Source organism: Vulpes vulpes, chromosome 13 (assembly GCF_048418805.1).
Source record: "Vulpes vulpes isolate BD-2025 chromosome 13, VulVul3, whole genome shotgun sequence".
Lineage (NCBI taxonomy): Eukaryota > Metazoa > Chordata > Mammalia > Carnivora > Canidae > Vulpes > Vulpes vulpes.
Window position 1 is genome coordinate 142,997,848 of NC_132792.1, and position 19,045 is coordinate 143,016,892.

Sequence of the window (19,045 nt, forward strand, 5' to 3'; positions counted from 1 at the left end):
TGAATGGATAAAGATATAAGTCTGTGTGTGTGTATAATATATATATATGTATATATATGGTATATATATACATATATATATATGGTGGAACATTATTCAGTCATAAAAAAGAATGAAATCTTGGTATTCATAACAATATCGGTGAACCTAGAAGACAGCATGCTAACTGAAATAAGCTAGAAAAAGATAAATGCCGTATGATTTCACTTAAATGTGGATTCTAAAAAATAAAACAAACATAAACCCAGAAATAGACTTATAAATAGAGAACAAGCTGGTGGTTGCCAGACAGACAGAGGTGGAGGAATGGGTGAAATAGGTGAAAGGGATTAAGAGGTACAAAACTTCTAGTAATAAATAAATCATAGAGTATGAAAAGTACAACATAGAGAGTTGACAACATTGACAGTTATAGTCAATAACATTATAACAACTTTGGTGACACATGGTAACTACACTTATTGTGGTGAACATTTTTTAATGTATACAACTATTGAATCACTATGTTGTGCTCCGGAAATTTACATAATACTGTATGTTAACTATACTTCAATAAGAAAAAAACTTTTATATTTTTTATTTTTTTAACGATTTTATTTGTTTATGATAGACAGAGAGAGAGAGAGAGAGAGAGAGAGGCAGAGACACAGGCAGAGGGAGAGGCAGGCTCCATGCCCGGAGCCTGACGTGGGACTCGATCCCGGAGCTCCAGGATTGTGCCCTGGGCCAAAGGCAGGCACTAAACCACTGAGCCACCCAGGGATCCCCAAGAAAAAACTTTTAAAATGCTAATGAAAATAGAAACAGAACTCTTAACAGCTATCAGAATTTGTTGTCTACTAAGAGGCCTTGGTGCAACTCACTTAATCCTGTATTATCTTTTGGAAACAGTATAGTATAAATGAAAATAGATTTTTAATCTCAGCTTGTTATATGTGAAATTAGATAAAAGAAGTACCCTATAAACCATTCAGAACTTTAGAGCTGATGAAATGAGAATACACTTAGGAATGTACTTTGAAATATTATAACATTGTAACAAAGGCAAAATACTCTTAAAACCACATGAAGTAATCTACAGTATCATTCCTCTGCCTTAAGCCTTTCAGTGGCACCATCCACATAGCAGTAATTTTTGGTATTTTTTGTGGAAATCCAGGGCTCAACAGACATACTTGAGGTACAAGGAATTGTGTATACTGTACAGATTGTGCTTTGCACAAGAATACTTGGTACAAGTGGGTCTGAAATCCAGCTTATGCTACTTGCCAAGCCTTCAACCCTGGTGAAGAGACTTTGTTTCTTTCCTTCCTTCTTTTCCTTTTTTTTTTTTTTTTTTTGGTAAAATTTTATTATTTATTTGAGAGAGAAAGAGAAAGAGAAAGAGAGAAAGAGAGAGAGAGAGAGAGAAGCAAGCTCCCCACTGAGCAGGAAGCCTGATGCAGGGCTTGATCCCAGGATCATGACCTGAGCCAAAGGCAGATGTTTAACTGACTGTGTCACCCAGGTGCCCCGGTATGTCTCTTTCTAATTCACTCAAAGGTACCCTTTGAGCTAGCTGTACCCCTGTTCAAAGATTCCCCCATAAGCTAATACCTTCTGTCACACAATAGCAACGTAAAATGTCTGAAAATCTTCTGCATTGTTAAGACGAACCACAAATAAGCACATTTAAATTTCTATGTCCTTGATTACAAGCAGATTTGAGTCATTTGAGTTCCTTTTCTGTGAATTGCCTGTTTCTGTCCATGTTTTTTTGTTGGGTTGTTTTTCCTTGAGTCACAGAAGTTATTTATATACTATGAATTAATTATTGTCAGTTATATGTCAATAAATCCCTTCTTCTACTCTATGAAAACTTATTGTGATACTATAAACCCATAACCTTTAAGACAGCAATTTAGTAATAACCAGTAAAGAGGAAGGTGCAAATGCTTTAAGTCCCAGCCATTCCAAGTCTAGACTTCCACCTTAGAGAAACTCTCATACATAAGAATAAAGATATACATATAAGACTATTCACTATAGTATAATTTTTAATAGCAAAACATTGAAATCAGTGAAGGCTTCATGATTTAGGTAATCTTTCCCACCTCATTTCCCATCCTCCCCTATTTTCCCATGAGTTCTATTTACTCATATGTTCATTAGCTGCCTCAGCCAACATTATAAAGCACCTGCTCTGAACTAGATACCATGCTACAGGCAGGCAATCATGCTTAACTACTTGATAGTCGTCCTGCTAAAACATGGTCTCTTACTAACTTCAGGAGGTTTTTCCTGTCCTTCCTCTGCTACAGTCTTCTATAAAGTACTTACTGGTGCTCCATTATCCTTTTATTCAATTACCTAACAATAAAATAAGTGGAGGCAGTCCCAAATTACACAGTTAATTAGGTCTCAGAACAAAGGAGAATTCTTTTTATTAGATCCATTCAATAATTACCAAAAAATGAAATAAAATTTATTTTCCAAATCAACATTTAGTGCTAAGAACACTACTTTCAAGAGGATGCCTTAAATACCCTGTGATCTCATTTATATGTGGAATCTTAAAAAAAAAATTCATAGATACAGAAAACAGATTGGTGGTTGTCAGAGGCAGGGGCTGGAGAATGGGCAAAATGGGTTAAAGGAGTCAAAAGGCACAAACTTCCAGTTATAAAATAAATAACATATGGGGATATAATGTACGGCACAGCAACTAGTTTGTAACACTGCATATTTAAAAGTGACTAAGAGAGTAGACCTTTAAAGTTCTCATCACAAGAAAAATTCTGTAACTTTGTATAGTGACAAATCTTCACTAGACTTCTTGTGATGATCATTTCATATTATATACAAATACCAAATCATTATATTATACACCTGAAACGTAGTATGTCATACGTCACTTATACCTAAAAAGGTAGTTGTCTTTATCAACACAGTATCTCCAGCACTTAGATCACTGACCCATAGTAGTCACTCAATAAATGTTTGGTTAAGTAAAGACTAAAAAGCCTCAGCAATATTATCTGACAAATAGTGCAAGTGAGAGAGAGTGTCCAAGGCAGAAGCCACAGTCTTTGGTTAATGTCATCTCAGAAGTAACATCCCATCATTTTTGCCGAATTTTATTTGTTAAAAGCAAGTCAGCAAGTATAGACCACACTCAAGGAAGAGGAATTACGCAAGGGTGGGCCTACTATTAGTTTTGTTTTGCAGGGTTGATTTGGAGAACGTGTCATGAAATAAAGATATGTTTAATCCAATTCTGTGTAGCTAAGAGTCTTTAAAAAAATACCATGAACTGCATGACATTTTCTTTGATTTCAAGTTGCATGTTAAGCACACTCTTCATCAACATCTATAGCAAATATAATTTGTATCAATTATTATGGTACATCTTAAAATATCTGTTTCAAGTGTAATGGTCTTGCCTCCTTATGAGAATGAAAACATTGTTTCCTTTAGGATAGTATTTCTATTATATATATCCCTTCTCTGAAAAAGTACTGACAATATAGTGAGTACTAAATACTTGTGAAATGCTCATATTGAACTACTTCCTCAAATAACCAAGAGTAAAGCTATGATCCCTGTACCCTACATTCCTTTAAAAATATATTACTACCTCAAATTTAATGGTTCCTAGTAGAAAGGAACTAACCTGTTAAAGACCAAAATCACCTGCCCACCTGTTATGGCTGAGGGAAGCACTGATGGATGTAGGCACCACAGTCTGTAATCCTTCTCCTTCTATCTCAGTACCGACAAGGCAGATGAGCTGAAGATCTGGTAATCCAACACAATTTACTTCATGCCAACTTTTACCTGAAAGGGCATCGTTGAATGGATAATGTTTATCAAAGATAAAAGATAAAATTCTAAATTTCTATCTAATATTCTGCTGAACAAACATCACCCATAATGTTATCTTGTCTTTACTCTTCCAGTATTTTGTTATCCAATAAAATTCCCAATGTAAATGAATGAATAAGTTACAAAACTGACAAAATTAATAGCAAATGTATAAATGCCATATCCCAACCCAACTCCCCATTCCCCCACCATAGCCCCAATAGCAAAACAATAAAACAAATAACTTACTCTCCATGAGGTCCAGGTAAACCAAGAATGCTATATAAACTTGGCTGGCATCTCCTATATCTAATTCCATCATTTCTAAATACTGGAAATCAAAAGGTAATTGTCAGAGAAGAATCTCTTAATATTTTCTTTCACTTAATCAACAACGATTCACTAAAAAAAAAAAAAAAAAATATATATATATATATATATATATATATATATATATATATATAGTAGAAAACTCTCTTCTAGGTATAATGGGACTTAGAAGGCCTGATCTCTGTCTCTAAAAAACTTGTGTGTTTTTTTTTTTTAAGATTTTATTTATTTACTCATGAGAGACACAGAGAGAGAGAGAGAGAGGCAGACACAGGCAGAGGGAGAAGCAGGCTCCATGCAGGGAGCCCAACATGGGACTCGATCCCGGGACTCCAGGATCACGCCCTGGGCCTAAGGCAGGCACTAAACCACTGAGCCACCCAGGGATCCCCCCAAACTTGTGACTGTTAAGGTAAACACATGCATACTTCACAACTGTTGGGCAATTAACAACCCATGATGGTTAAGTGATTAAAAACCAGTGTGTGAAATAAAAAACAAAAACAAAAAAACATGACATAAGAAATCAGAGGAGCTCTACTGGGATAGCTTGGTTGGTGAATGTTTCATGGCAGAAGTGGACACAGACTGGGCCCTGAAGGGCAGATATAATTTGAGTGAATAAAGAAGACAGGGTAACAGTGTGGGAGTAGAGGTGGGTGTAGGCCACACATACTCAGGGCCTAGAGAGTAGTCTATCTGCCAGGAGCACAGACACTTCTTAACGGTTTCTGTGGCAGCACATTACCGAGAGCCACCATTTCTGTGTTCTCTGTTTGCCTTTGAAGAAAGTTAGCTAAAATATTCCTCCTGGCTTCTGTCTGATTTGTGCTTGGGTCAGCACTGGAGAACATTCTTCAGTGGACTTCCACTGCAAGGGAAGCCTGAGGTTTCCCAGCTATCCAGCGACTCAGTGGGTAAGCAGGCCTAATGCAGACTCAGTGGGTAAGCAGGCCTAATGCAGAGGTGAGGCATCAGCAGACCTGCATGGGTGCAGACCTGCAGTCATCCTCTCTAGCTTCATTGTAAGTATGTACAGGTGCAGGAGAACAGGGGTATTGCTAGTTGTCCTCCTCACATCTCAAATGTGTTTGAAAATAACACTGAAAAGGTAACTGGAGACCAGGTTGCAAGGTCTTGACACCCAAGCTAAAAGCCTGAATTTTACCCGTAAAGAAACACTGAGGATTTCTAAACATAATAGAATGAAATTAATGTTGCATACTATATACACTATTTCTTACATATATTACATAGAGCTTAGTACGTCAAGTGCTTTACAAATATTAACTGATTTAATCCTGTAACAACCCTCTCTGGTAAGAACTATTATTATCCCCATTTTACAAATGAGAAAACAGAAACAATGCGATTTTAAAACTCCCCACCCCCCACCCCCAAAAAAATCACAAAGCTAGTGACCTAACAGGGTTTCTAACTCAAGCAGTGTATTCAAAGTCTCGGGCAGAACTACTGGGTTCAGGCTTCTTAAACGTGTTACGGTTCTTCTTTTTTATGGCACCAAAAAACGTATCCATGTTTGTTTTCCTTCACCTTGATGGGGGGAATAAGGGGTTAGAGGAGGAGAATAAAATCAAGAAAGAGAACTTGAAAAGGGATTGACTCTTTTCAGACTTACACCTTCGGAAATTTCCTTTTGACTTTTTTTTTTAAAGATTTTATTTATTTATTCATGATAGACATAGAGAGAGCGAGAGAGGCAGAGACACAGGCAGAGGGAGAAGCATGGAGCACGCAGGGAGCCCGACGCGGGACTCGATCCCAGGTCTCTAGGATCACGCCCTGGGCTGAAGGGGGCGCTAAGCCGCTGAGCCACCCGGGCTGCCCTTCTTGACTTGTTTTTAGATAATGGTCTATGAACTACTGCTTGCTCCCCAGCAGAAGACTCCCATTGTACTCAAGTAACCCGACCAGTCTGAGATTTCCTACAAAAGCCCCATCTCCATTCACTGGCCCGTTACTGGTCCAGGGCAGCAACTGGCCAAGCAGAAGCGAGCAAGGATCTATCTCCTTTGCTCCTTTACAAAACGAAACAAAACAAGTCAAACCAAGCCAGACCCCACACCCGTAATGCTGAGCAGCCCCGCTTTGGGGAAGAACCCATTGCAACGTCACAGGGATGAGAGCGCCTCAGCGCGCCCGGGGCTCCGGGCGAAGTGCGCACGCGCCGGGGCCCGCGCCTCGGCCCGCGTTACCTGCGCACGGCCCCGCGGCGCTTCTGCTGCGGGCGCGGTGCCTGCTGGGTCCCCGCGAGGACGGAAGGGGCCGTCCCCAGGGGCGCCCCGCGCGGCAGAACCCAGACAGGTGGAGGCGCACGAGGGGGCGCTGCCTCGGGAGGCGGCGGCCGGACGTCCCGCTCGGGAAAGGCTTGGCTGGGAGGGGGGGGCGGGGTACGCGGCTGCCCCAGCGAACCGTCCGGCTCGTTTAAACAAACGTGACACCGCCGGCGGCTGGCGGACCGCGCGCGCGTCCCGGGCCGTGAGGTTCGCGCGCAAACCGCGGGGAGGCGACCCTCCCCCCCCCCCCCGGGAAGGCGCCCCGCTCCTCCCGCGCCTCTGACCTTTGGGTGGGTGCCCATCCAGGCGTCCTCGGGGGCCCAGGAGGGGGCGCCACCGCCGCCGCCGCCGCCGCCCGGGCCCAGCCCGCTGCAGCCGGGGGTGGGCTCCGAGCCGCCGCGCTCCTCCATGCCGGGCCGGGCCGCGCGCCGCTGGTGCACCACGCCCCGCGCCCGGCCGGCAGCAGGGGCGCGCGCGTCTGCGTTCCGCCCTCCCCCCGGCGCGCGGAGGGTGCGGAGACTCGGAGCGGAGAGAGAGGAGCTCCTCCCTCTGGCCATCGCAGCGGGAGCCCGGGCGGACGGCGCGCTGCAGCTCCGCGCGGCGTGTACTCAAACCTGGGCAGGTGCCAGGGGCAGAGAAAGTTCAGGGGGGCCCCCAGCCCAGGAGCCCTTCATCCTCTCTCCATCCGTGCTGTTTGCAGCCCTGTGGGGGCAAGTGGGAAGTGCCGTAGCCTTGGCTGCAGGGCTCCAGTTGCTGGGGACCCAGAGAGCCTCAGGTGTGCGGTCGTGGAAGTTTTCAGGTGTGGAAGTCGATGAGGCCTCTAGAGGGGAGGGGAATGACGAAAGCCCAGACTGCCTAGAACCAGGTGTTTAGGCCCGACCTGCCTTTGAGGATTAGAGGAGGGAGAGAAAACACGACTTGTTGAAGGAGAGCGCAGGGGATCCCTGGGTGGCGCAGCGGTTTGGCGCCTGCCTTTGGCCCAGGGCGCGATCCTGGAGACCCGGGATCGAGTCCCACGTCGGGCTCCTGGTGCATGGAGCCTGCTCCTCCCTCTGCCTGTGTCTCTGCCTCTCTCTCTCTGTGTGACTATCATAAATAAATAAAAATTAAAAAAAAAAAAAAAGTATACCATTGAAGGAGAGCGCAGAACTTTAGGATGCAGAGCATCGTGAGCATGTGACCTGGAAGCCAGGGACCAACAGTTGCAGATACGCAGAGGAGGACACGGTAAGCATTTATGCAATAGAATCCGGGACCTCTCCAACTTCCCATTCATAAAATCCCAGGTATGATTCAAAGTTCCTGACATATGGGCAGCCCGGGTGGCTCAGCAGTTTAGCGCCGCCTGCAGCCCAGGGTGTGATCCTGGAGCCCCGGGATCAAGTCCCACATCGGGCTCCCTGCATGGAGCCTGCTTCTCCCTCTGCCTGTGTCTCTGCCTCTTTCTCTCTCTGTGTGTCTCTCATGAATAAATAAATAAAATCTTAAAAAAAAAAATCCCTGACATATGAAAGTCATGAAACTGGGTCACATTTTTTTTTCGTCTGCCTCTGAGATGAATCACATGTTGAAACTGACGGATAAAGCTTTTAAACTGTTATAACTCTCTTCAATAACGTAAAACAAAACGTGTTTTCAGTAAACGAAAATCTCAGAGGAGACCAAAATCTCCTAAGACAGAAAAGAAGAGAGAGCCAAATGGAAAGTCTGAAAATGAAAATTTCGGAAATAAAAAACTTCCCTGGGTGGACTTAACGGCCATCTGGAAATTACAGAGGAAAAATTAAAGTGAACTTGAAGGTCATCATTCAAGAAATCATCCAAGATAAATAACAAACAGAAAAATCGTGTTAAAAAATGAGCAGAACCCAAGACCTGCTGCATGACATCAAACAATCCAGCATATATGTAAATGGAATACCCGAAGGAGAAAAGAAAGACAATGAGGCAGGGAAAAAAAAATGGAGAGATTAAAAATTGCCCCAAATTTGATGAAAGAAATTTGAAGGTACAGAATGCTACATGAATAACAAATAAACATGGTGAAGGCCACACTGAAGTCAACCTGCTAAAAGCCACATGAAAAGCTTGAAATGCATCAGAGAGAAAGAGAGGGAGAGGAAGCGTGGGAGGGAGAAAGAAGAAAAGAAAAAAAAGAAAGCAGTGCCTTCCTACAGGGAAAAGTAGTGCATCTATTGCTGGTGTGAGGGAAAACCACACGTGAAGACTGGTAAATTGTCCCAGAATGTATTTCATTTGAATGAAGCTATTAAACTTTATTTCTACAAAGCAGCTGCTCACCCCCCACCAAAGAAGCAAATGACACTGAAATTAGTATGCTCCCTGAAGCATTGAACAGTGACACTAATTCAAGTAATTAGAAGAAGAAAAATCTCTCTGACTCCTAAAGATCCCGAACAGTTCTAATGGTGGTAGTTATAGAAGCATTAACAACGTTTTCTTCCCAATACAAGTAAAGGGGAGATTTTATAAATCAGTAAGGAGATCCAGTGGAATTAGGTACCATGTGAACAAGGCTGGCACATCTTCAGAGGAAGATGTTCAGCTTAAGTTTAAGAAAAAAAGAGGGTCAAGGAATCCAAAAGGATGCAGAAAGAACCATAGACTGGAAAAGCGGCCAGAAATGTAAGATGCAAACCATCATGAGCATGTGACCCGGAAGCCAAGGCTGAAGAGTTGCATGTAGGCAGAGAAGGACATGATAAGCATTTACACAATAAAATCCAGAACCTCTTCAAATTATCATTCACTAAATCCAAGATAGGATTCAAAATTCCTGACATGAAAGTCATGAAAATGGGTCACATTTTTTTCCTCCTGACTCTGAGATGAATCACATGTTGAAACTGACAGATAAATCTTTTAATCTATTATAATTCTCCTCAACAAAGTAAAACAAAACAGGGCAGCCCTGGTGGGGCAGCGGTTTAGCGCCGCCTACAGCCCGGGGTGTGATCCTGGAGACCCGGTATCAGGTCCCATGTCAGGATCGCTGCATGGAGCCTGCTTCTCCCTCTGCCTGTGTCTCTGCCTCTTCTCTCTCTCTGTGTGTGTCTCTATGAATAAATAAATAAGCAAAAAAACTTTAAAAATTATAAGTGCTTTTAAAAAAAGTAAAACAAAACATGTTTTCAGGAAATGAAAATCTCAGGAGACAAACAAAAATCCTTATAAAGGAAAGAGAAAAAAGAGCCAAATGGAAATTCTGAAAATTAAAATTTCAGAAATAAAAAACTTCACTGGATGGATTTAAGAAACAAATGGAAATTACAGAAGACTTAATGTCATCGTCGGGTACAAAGAATTGAAGACTGGAATAGGCTGTATCTTGGCTTTCATGTTAAAAAAATGAAAATATAAATAATTATTGGTGATATGGAATGGCTAAGACAGAAAACAAAGGGTTTTGAGAAAACTTAAAGTTTAGAATCAAAATGAGTTACTGTGGCGATCTAGAATGAAATCCACCAGAGAACTGGTTAGAGTTTCAGCTTCTCACAGACTGAAGAATTTCTCCTTTTATAAATGCTACAATAGTTCACTATTAAGTGAAATTAAGTGGTTAGAAGAAAAGCTAGGGAAGTAACAACAAAAACAATTCTCCTTGAGTAGACTGGATGTAATCAAATTCAATGTAATCTGGCACTTGCTCTACTGATTTCCCATTTTGATATCCGAGCCAGACCATTTTATTCTTACAAAAAAAAAATCTTCTCCTTCTCCTTCTTGCATGACACAGTCATACAAATATGGACAGATATGATGTGTCCAGGCAGAGACATTTTAATTTAACTAGAGTCTGAAGAGAAAAAATAAACTTTGAATTCTGATATGAGTTTTTAGTGTTTAAAAAGAAAAAGCTTTTTACACAGTATTATTAGGACAATGATTTCAAGCTGAGAAATGGAGGCTAGCATTCTATATCAGCTTTTAATACATTGGTTGAAAGAATGCTCATATATATTTTCTTCCCTCTTTTATACATAAAGCATACAATTTCCCATTCTTTGTATTTCAAGAATTTGTGAGGTGTTTATACCTTTAGTAAAATATTTAGAATGTTATATTTTGCCATTCATGTGAATGAGCATATATGAGGGACCTCTATTATATAGAAAAGAATGTAAAGTGATCTAAAATATTATCTCCAATTTCTCATAAATTTAAGAGTACAATCTAAACCCCTCACTTACAAAATCAAGATATAGTACATTTATTTTTTAAATACTGCTTCCATTTGGAACAAAAACTACAACAAATATAAGGTATGAAGGATAAAGAGGAGCAACACTTTAGAGATTATAAATGTTATTGAAAATTGTTAGAGAAGACCTAAATATGTGGACATAGTATGCTTCTGGAGAGAAAGATTCAGTATTGTACATGTGGTAGTTTCCCCCAAATTGATCTATAAATTCTAGCAACTCTAGTCACAGTGCCAATGGGGATTTCCCTAATATCTGATAAGCAGATTCTGAAATGTAGGCATAAAGAACTAATAATAACTAAGACCCTTCTGATGAACAAGCAGAGGGCATTTATTATAAAGGTCTATAATTAAGAGTATATCACATCGATGCAGATACATGATAGATAAACAAACCAATGGAACCAAATACAGAGTCTTACAAATATGGACAGAAATGATGTTGTAGATGTGGAGAGAAGTTGAAGCAATTATATATATATTAAGAATATACATTCACACACACGTAAATTGGGTTCCTAATTGCGCTATAAACAAAATCAGTTTCAGGTGACCTAAAGGCTTAAAGTTAAATCCAAATAAGTAAAGATTATAGGAGAAAAATGTAAAAGAATTTTTATGACCCCAAGATAGAAAAGGATTTCCTAAGTAAAACACAAAATTACCATCAATATGAAAAAAAGTTTGCTATGTTTGACATTTCAATTAAGAATTTCTGACACAAAGATAGTGTGTTAAAAAATCCATAGACTTGGAGAAGGCATCTGTGACACATAATTGGAAGAAAGAATTCATATCCAGAATATATAAAGAACTCCTAAAAATCAAGAAATGAAACACTCTATAGGGAAAAAATGTGAATAAATAAGAAAAGGACATAAATGGCTAACAAACATTAATTGGTACTCAACCACCTTGGTAGAAGGAGAAAATCTAAATTGAGACAAGAAGGTACCATAAAATATCTGAGTTTAGTAACAAAAGCCAAGAGTTGGCGGTGGTGACTTCGTCGTCGTCCTCTTCGTCGTCGTTTTCTTCTTCTTCTTCTTTTCTTTTCTTTTTCTTTTTTAAAGATTTTATATACTTATTTGACAGAGGGAGAGAGAGCACAAGCAGGGGAGTGGCAGGCAGAGGGAGAAACAGGCTGCCTGTTCAGCTATGGAGCTCTGTCCCAGGACCCTGGTATCATGATCTGTGCTGAAGGCGGAGGCTTAACCAACTGAGCCACCCAGGCACTCCTAGAGTAGTGTATTTCAAATAGAAGGCTATGATCCTTAGAGATTTTGAAATAAATTGAGTGACTGGAGTCCAGTTTTTTAAAATGAATTATTTAAAATAGAAGAGAAAGTACCAGTGAGCATTGCATATGATAGGAATAACTGTTACTAAGTGTTGCTTTATGAACATTTTGTTTCAGTTATATATTTGTACTATACCATGGTATCACTTGCATTTCTCACTGAAGGTTATAGTAAAAAAAATTATCTTCTCTGGACCAGGAGACATGTACAAGAATATTTATGGGAGTATTGGTTGGAATAGAAAAAACTAAGACAACTCAAATATCTTTAAACTATAGAATAGACACATCTATCATTATATAATCGTATAGCTTATTACTAAGTGAAAATAATGAACAATAACTTCATCAACAACTTGGATTAAGCTAAAAAAAAACCCTAATGTACAGTCAAAAATATTAGTTACAGAATAATATAAAATATGATTTGATTTACATAAAATTCAAATACAAGTTGTACATAGATGTTCACAGAAGCATTATGATAGCCCCAAAGTAGAAACAACACAAATGTCCATTATTTGATGAATGTATAAATAAAATGTAGTTTACCCATGCAATGGAATATCATTCAGCAACAAAAAGGAATGAAATACTGATATGCATGTTATAACATGGAAAGGCCTTGGAAACATAATGCTAAGGGATAGAAGATAGTCACAAAAGACCACATATTGTATAATTCCATTTATATGAAATATCTAGAATAGGCAAGTTTATAGAGACAGAATAGATTAGCTGTTCCCTAGGGCTAGGGTTAGATGTTCCTAGGAAATGGGGATGGATTGTTAAAAAATATGAGATTTCTTTTTGCGGTGATGAAAATGTGCACAAATTGATTATGGTGATGTTGCATAACTCTGTAAATTACACTAAAAGCCATTGGATTGCATACTTTAAGTTGGTAAATTGTATGGTATGTGGAAAAAAATTTCAAAGCTAGGCAATACTAAAACACATTAAGGAGGTATATTAGCCAGAGTTATCCAGAGGAACAGAACCTATAGGATGTGTGTGTGCATGGACAGACACACACACACACACACACACACACAGAGAGAGAGAGAGAGAGAGAGAAAGAGAGAGAGAGCTTGATATTCTTGACACTAAGGAACTCATGTAATTGTGGGGACTGGCAAATCCATAATTTGTAGGGCAGGCTGGCAGGCTTGATACCCAGAGAGTAGTTGATGCTGAGTTCAAAGGCAGCCTGGAGGCTGAATTCTTTCCTTTTTAGGTGACCTCAGTCTTTTCTCTTAAGGACTTCAACTGATTGAATGAGGGCCACTACATTATGAAAGGTAATCTGTTTTACTCAAAGTTTACTGATTTAATTGATCTTTTAAAAAAAAATTTTAGGGCAGTCTGGGTGGCTCAGTGGTTTAGCGCTATCTTCAGCCCGGGGCGTGATCCTGGGGACCCGGATTCCCACATCGGGCTCCTTGCATGGAGCCTGTTTCTCCCTCTGCCTCTGTCTCTGCCTCTCTCTCCTGTGTCTCTTATGAATAAATAAATAAAATCATTTTTAATTTTTTAAAGATTGTATTTATTTATTTGGGAGATTTATTTATTTTGTGAGAGCACGAGCAAGAGGAGGGGCAGAGGGAGAAGGAGAAACAGACTTGCTGATCAGGGAGCCCGATGCGGGGCTGGATCCCAGGACCCTGAGATCAAGACCCAAATGAAAGACAGATACTTAACCCAATGAGCCACCCTGGTGCCCCTTACTGATTTAATTGTTAATCACATTCAAAAAAATACCTTGCAGCAACATCTAGATTGGTTTGACCTAATTACTGGGTACCTTAGCCTAGCCAAGTTGACACATAAAATTTACCATCCCTGGAGGTAAAATTCTAAATAAAATTAAGAGACTCATTAATACAAAGTTCAGCCTAGTGCTTGTCTCTAGGGAGCAGAGCAGAATATTTTGACAGTAAGGGATACCCAGAGGGTATCAAAGTTTAAGATTCATGTTCTGTTTCTCAAGGTGGGTGCTGGGTATATGGACTTTCACTTTATTTGTAGTATTTAAATATACAATATATTAAATGGATAATGTATATATTACATGTTTATTAAATATTTTATATTAAACTTTTTCTAAGAAGAAAAGTACCAGGGATAAGTGGGTACTTTCTGTATATAAAATATGTAAACAGAAAAAAAATAAAATAAAATATGTAAACAGCTGCATATATACAGTCTTAAGTAATACTTGGCTTTGTAAATGTGAATATGTATCAGAAGCAATTCATGAGCCAAAAAAATCCCATCTCTGTCTCTAGATATGTATTCACATTTGCTATCAATGAGTATTGAATTTCACTGGAAGGAATGAGTACAAATCTACAATGAAAACACTGAAATGGAAAAATGCCATATTAGAATTATCCCAGAATGTTTAATGGTGGTTGTGATGGCATAATGGATTTGTGATAGTTTTTTTCTTTCTTTTTCCATTTTCAACATATATTTTATCCTATAGTAAAATAGGCTTCAATAAATCATTGAATTTGGAGCCATTGGCATAGAAGGACTAAATCCACTTTACATATTCATGTTAAAATATTTCTGTCAACATACTTAGCTTGTTTTAAATGTCCCTTCCTGTTTCCTTCCATCCCTCCCTCTAATCCTGCCTCCTTCTCTCCCTTTTCCCTTCTTCCTTTCTTTTTTCCTCCCTTCCTTCTTTATTGCCCTGTCCAAAACATCAACTACAATATTGAGTGGGAGAAAGGACAGACTTGTCTTATTTTTTATCTTAGGAGGAAAACTTTAATTCTTTCACCATGTTAGGTGTAGGATTTTTGTATATGGTCTTTATCAGGTTAAGTTGCCTTTATTCCTACATGGCCGAGAAAGCATATTGGATTTTGTAAAATTCTTTTTCTGCACCCCTTGAGATGATCATATTTTCTTTCTTTTTTTCTTTCTTGTTTGTCAGTATGGAAAGTTGTGTTTATTTATTTTTAAAATGTTAAACCAACCTTGCATTGCTGAGATTAGCCATACCTGGGTCATGATGTATTATCTTTTAAATAGTTAAAATTCATTTGCTAAATTCTATTTAGAAATTTTGTGTTGGGGATCCCTGGGTGGCGCAGTGGTTCGGCGCCTGCCTTTGGCCCAGGGCGCGATCCTGGAGACCCGGGATCGAATCCCACATCGGGCTCCCGGTGCATGGAGCCTGCTTCTCCCTCTGCCTGTGTCTCTGCCTCTCTCTCTCTCTCTCTCTCTCTCTCTCTCTGTGACTATCATAAAAAAAATTTAAAAAAAAAAGAAATTTTGTGTTTATGTTCATGAGGGATATGGATATGTAGTTTTCTTTTAATAAATGGTTTGGACATTGAGATGATGCTGGCCTCATATAATGAGGTAGAAAGTGTCTCCTTTTCTATTTTCCAGAAAACCTTATATGGAATTGGTAATATTTCTTCCTTAAATGTTTGGTAGAATCATCACTAGAGCCATCGGAGCCTAGAGTTTTCTTTGTGGGCAGATTTTAATTACAGTTTAGTTTCTTTAATAGATACAGAACTATTCACTTACCTAATTCTTCTTTTTTTTTTCTTACCTAATTCTTCTTAAACAAACTTTCATAGTTTGTCCTTCAAGGAATTTGTCTTTCATTTAGCTTATCACATGTATAGGCCTAAGATTGTTCATAGTATTTTCATATCATTTCTTTAACACCTATAGACTCTTCAGTGATGCCATTTCACTCCTGATTTGTGTCTTTTCTCTAATTTCTGTGATCAGTATGGGTTCAGGCTTATACATTTTATTACCTCCTCAAAGGACTAGCCTTTGTAATAATTGATTTTCTCTATTGTTTTTTCTATGTTCTCTTTCACTGAATTTTGTTCTGATTTTTTTAATGGCCTTTGCTCTGCTCACTTTAGACTTATTTTGCCTTCTTTTTCTAGTTTGTGTTTTGGTGGAAGTTGAGGTCATTAATTTCAGTCTTTCTCTTTTTTCATGTTTAGGAATTTAATGTTATAAATTTACCCCTACATAGTTCTTTAAATATATTGTGTTTTCATTAGCTCAACAGATTTTCTTATTTCCCTTCTGATTTTTTTTTTTACTTAAACCCATAGGTTATTTACAAATGTGTTATTTAGTTTCCAAATTTCAGGAGATTTTTTTCAGAGATCTTTCTATTAACAATTTCTAAAGCAATTCTATTATGATCCAGTAGCATAGGTAAATGCTTCTTTTTACAGCCTTATTGAGATATAATTGACTGATTACATCATGTAAGTTTAAGACAAACAATATGATGATTTGATATACGTATATAATGTGGAATAATTGCCACAGTATGGTTAGTTATTATATCCATTATCTCACATCCTTACCTCGTGTGTGTGTGTTTGCGTGTGTAGAGCACTTTTATGATCTACTTTATTTTTTTTTAAATTTATTTATTCATGATAGTCACACAGAGAGAGAGAGAGGCAGAGACACAGGCAGAGGGAGAAGCAGACTCCATGCACCTGGAGCCCGATGTGGGATTCGATCCCGGGTCTCCAGGATCGCGCCCTGGGCCAAAGGCAGGCGCCAAACTGCTGTGCCACCCAGGGATCCCAAGATCTACTTTATTGGCAACTTTCAGGTGTATAATGTAACTATAGTCCTCATGTTGCACGTTACATCCCCAGAACTTATTCCTCTTATAAACAGAAGGTTGTACCCTTTGACCACCATATCTCATTCCTCCCATCCTCCACCCTGGCAACAATCATTCTACTCTCTGTTTCTGTGAGTTTGGCTTTTTTAGATTCCACATAGAACAGATTTCTGTTTGATTTATCTCTCAGCATAATGCCCTCAAGGTTCATCCATGTTGTCACAAATGAAAGGATTTCCTTCTTTTATACACACACACACACACACACACACACAAATGGATAAAGAAAAAGTGACACAGGGCGCCCAGGTGGCCCAATCAGTTAAGCATCTGCCTTTGGCTCATGTCATGGTCCTGGGGTCCTGCAATGGAACTCTGCGTCAGGTACCTTGCTTAGTGGGGAGCCTGCTTCTCCCTCTCCTCCCCGCTTGTGCTTTCTCTTGTTATCTCTGTCTCTCTCAAATAAATAAATAAATAAATAAATAAATAAATAAATAAAATCTTAAAAAGAAAGAAACTGGTACATATATGTATGTACACATATATACATATATATTTACATACATATATGCTACATTTTCTTTATTCATCCATCAACAGAAACTTAGGTGTTTATGTCTTGGCTACTGTAGATAATGGTGCAATGAATATGTGGGTACAGATGTGTCTTTGAGACGTTTCCTTCACATCTAAAACCAAAAGTGGAATCACGGGATCATATGATCTCTTTTTAATTTTTTGAGAAGCCTCCATACTGTTTTCCATAATGGCAGTCTCAATTTACTTTCCCACCGACTGTACAAAATGTTTCCTTTTCTCCACATCCTTGATAGCATTTGTTACCTATTGTCTTTTTGAGCATAGTCCTTCTAATAGGTGTGAGGCGATATGTCATTGTGGTTTTGATTTGCATTTTTCTGATGATTAGTGATGCTGAGCACCGTTTCATGTATCTGTAGGCCATTTGTATACCTTCTTTGGGGAAACATCTATTCAGGTCTTTGCCCATTTAAAAAATAGGATTATTTGTGTACTGTTGAGTTGCATGAGTTCCTTGTATATTTTGGATATTAACCCCTTATCAGATTTTAGGTTTGGAAACATTTTCTCCACTCCATAGGTTGTCTTTTCATCTTGTTGATCATTTCTTTTGCTGTCTAGAGGCATTTTAGTTTAATGTAGTCCCACTTGTTTATTTTTCCTTTTGTTGCTTGTGCTTTTGCTATCGTTTTGAAAAAAATTATTACAAGACCAATGTTAAGGAGTTTTTTTCTATATTTCTTATAGGTATTTTACAGTTCAGGAATCTTACATTTAAGTCTTTAACCTGTTTGAAGTTAATCTTTCAAGTCATGTAAAGTCCAGGTTCATTCTTTTGTATTTGAATATCTAATTTTCCCAATATTATTTATTAAAGAGGCCATCTTTTTTCCCATTGAGCATTCATGGCCCCCCTGTCAAATACTAGTTGAACATATATGCATGGATTTATTTCTGGGTTCTCAATTCTGTTCTCTTGGTCTCTGAGTCTGCTTTTATGCCAGTACCTTCCAGTTTTAATAATTACAGCTTTGTAATATAGTCTGAAATTAAAAAGTGTGATGAGGGGATCCCTGGGTGGCGCAGTGGTTTGGCGCCTGCCTTTGGCCCAGGGCGCAATCCTGGAGACCTGGGATCGAATCCCACATCAGGCGCCCGGTGCATGGAGCCTGCTTCTCTCTCTGCCTCTCTCTCTCTCTCTCTCTCTCTGTGACTATCATAAATAAATAAAAAAAATTAAAAAAAATAAAAAATAATAATAAAAAGTGTGATGAGCCTCCATCTTTGTTCTTTCTCAAGATTATTTTGGTTATTCAGGGTCTTTTGTTGTTCCATATGAATATTAGGATTGTTTTTTTCTTTCTTTCTAAAATTGCCACTGGAATCTTGATAGGAACAGCATGTAATCTATAGATGGCTTTGAATAGTATGGGCATTTTAAGAATAGTAAAGTCTTCCAACCCATGAACATGGAATATATTTCCAACTATTTTTGTCATCTTTAATTTCTTTCAAAAATAGTTTTCAACATACAGATCTTCTACTTCCTTTGTAAAATTTATTTTGTAAAACTGGACTGTCTTATTTTTTTCAGGTAGTTTGTTGTTAGTGTATATAAAAGCGAATTATTTTTGCATGTTGATTTTGTATCTTGTAACTTTACTGAATTCATTTATTACCCCAATGGGTAATAGAGTTTTGCAAAGTTCGTGTAATCTAATTGTAAAATCTACTTCTGCACCAAGCTTTATCTGTAGACTAATTAAATCTGCACTACATTTCACACATATAAACTACTGTTTTCATATTTTATACTTGTTATGATTAATAAAATACACCTTCTGTGAATGTGTATTTCACAAATCTGCCAT

The 19,045-nt window shown here is 38.7% G+C and overlaps 2 protein-coding genes across 2 annotated transcripts in view; one reads left to right on the forward strand and one right to left on the reverse strand.

Moving 5' to 3' along the window:
* The window catches only part of TSEN15 (tRNA splicing endonuclease subunit 15), a 31,171-nt gene extending 24,256 nt beyond the window's left edge, over window positions 1-6,915 (reverse strand). Inside the window, exons 1-3 of the mRNA XM_026001176.2 lie at window positions 6,755-6,915; window positions 4,093-4,174; window positions 3,681-3,816 (exon numbers count right to left, since the gene is read on the reverse strand). Of these exons, the coding sequence (XP_025856961.2) occupies window positions 3,681-3,816; window positions 4,093-4,174; window positions 6,755-6,880 (344 nt within the window). The 5' untranslated portion in view covers window positions 6,881-6,915. The remainder of the gene's footprint in view (window positions 1-3,680; window positions 3,817-4,092; window positions 4,175-6,754) is intronic.
* A 687-nt stretch (window positions 6,916-7,602) lies between these two features.
* COLGALT2 (collagen beta(1-O)galactosyltransferase 2) overlaps window positions 7,603-19,045 on the forward strand; it is a 115,496-nt gene continuing 104,053 nt past the window's right edge. Inside the window, exon 1 of the mRNA XM_026001174.2 lies at window positions 7,603-7,697. The gene's annotated coding sequence lies outside the window, so the exon portion shown is untranslated. The remainder of the gene's footprint in view (window positions 7,698-19,045) is intronic.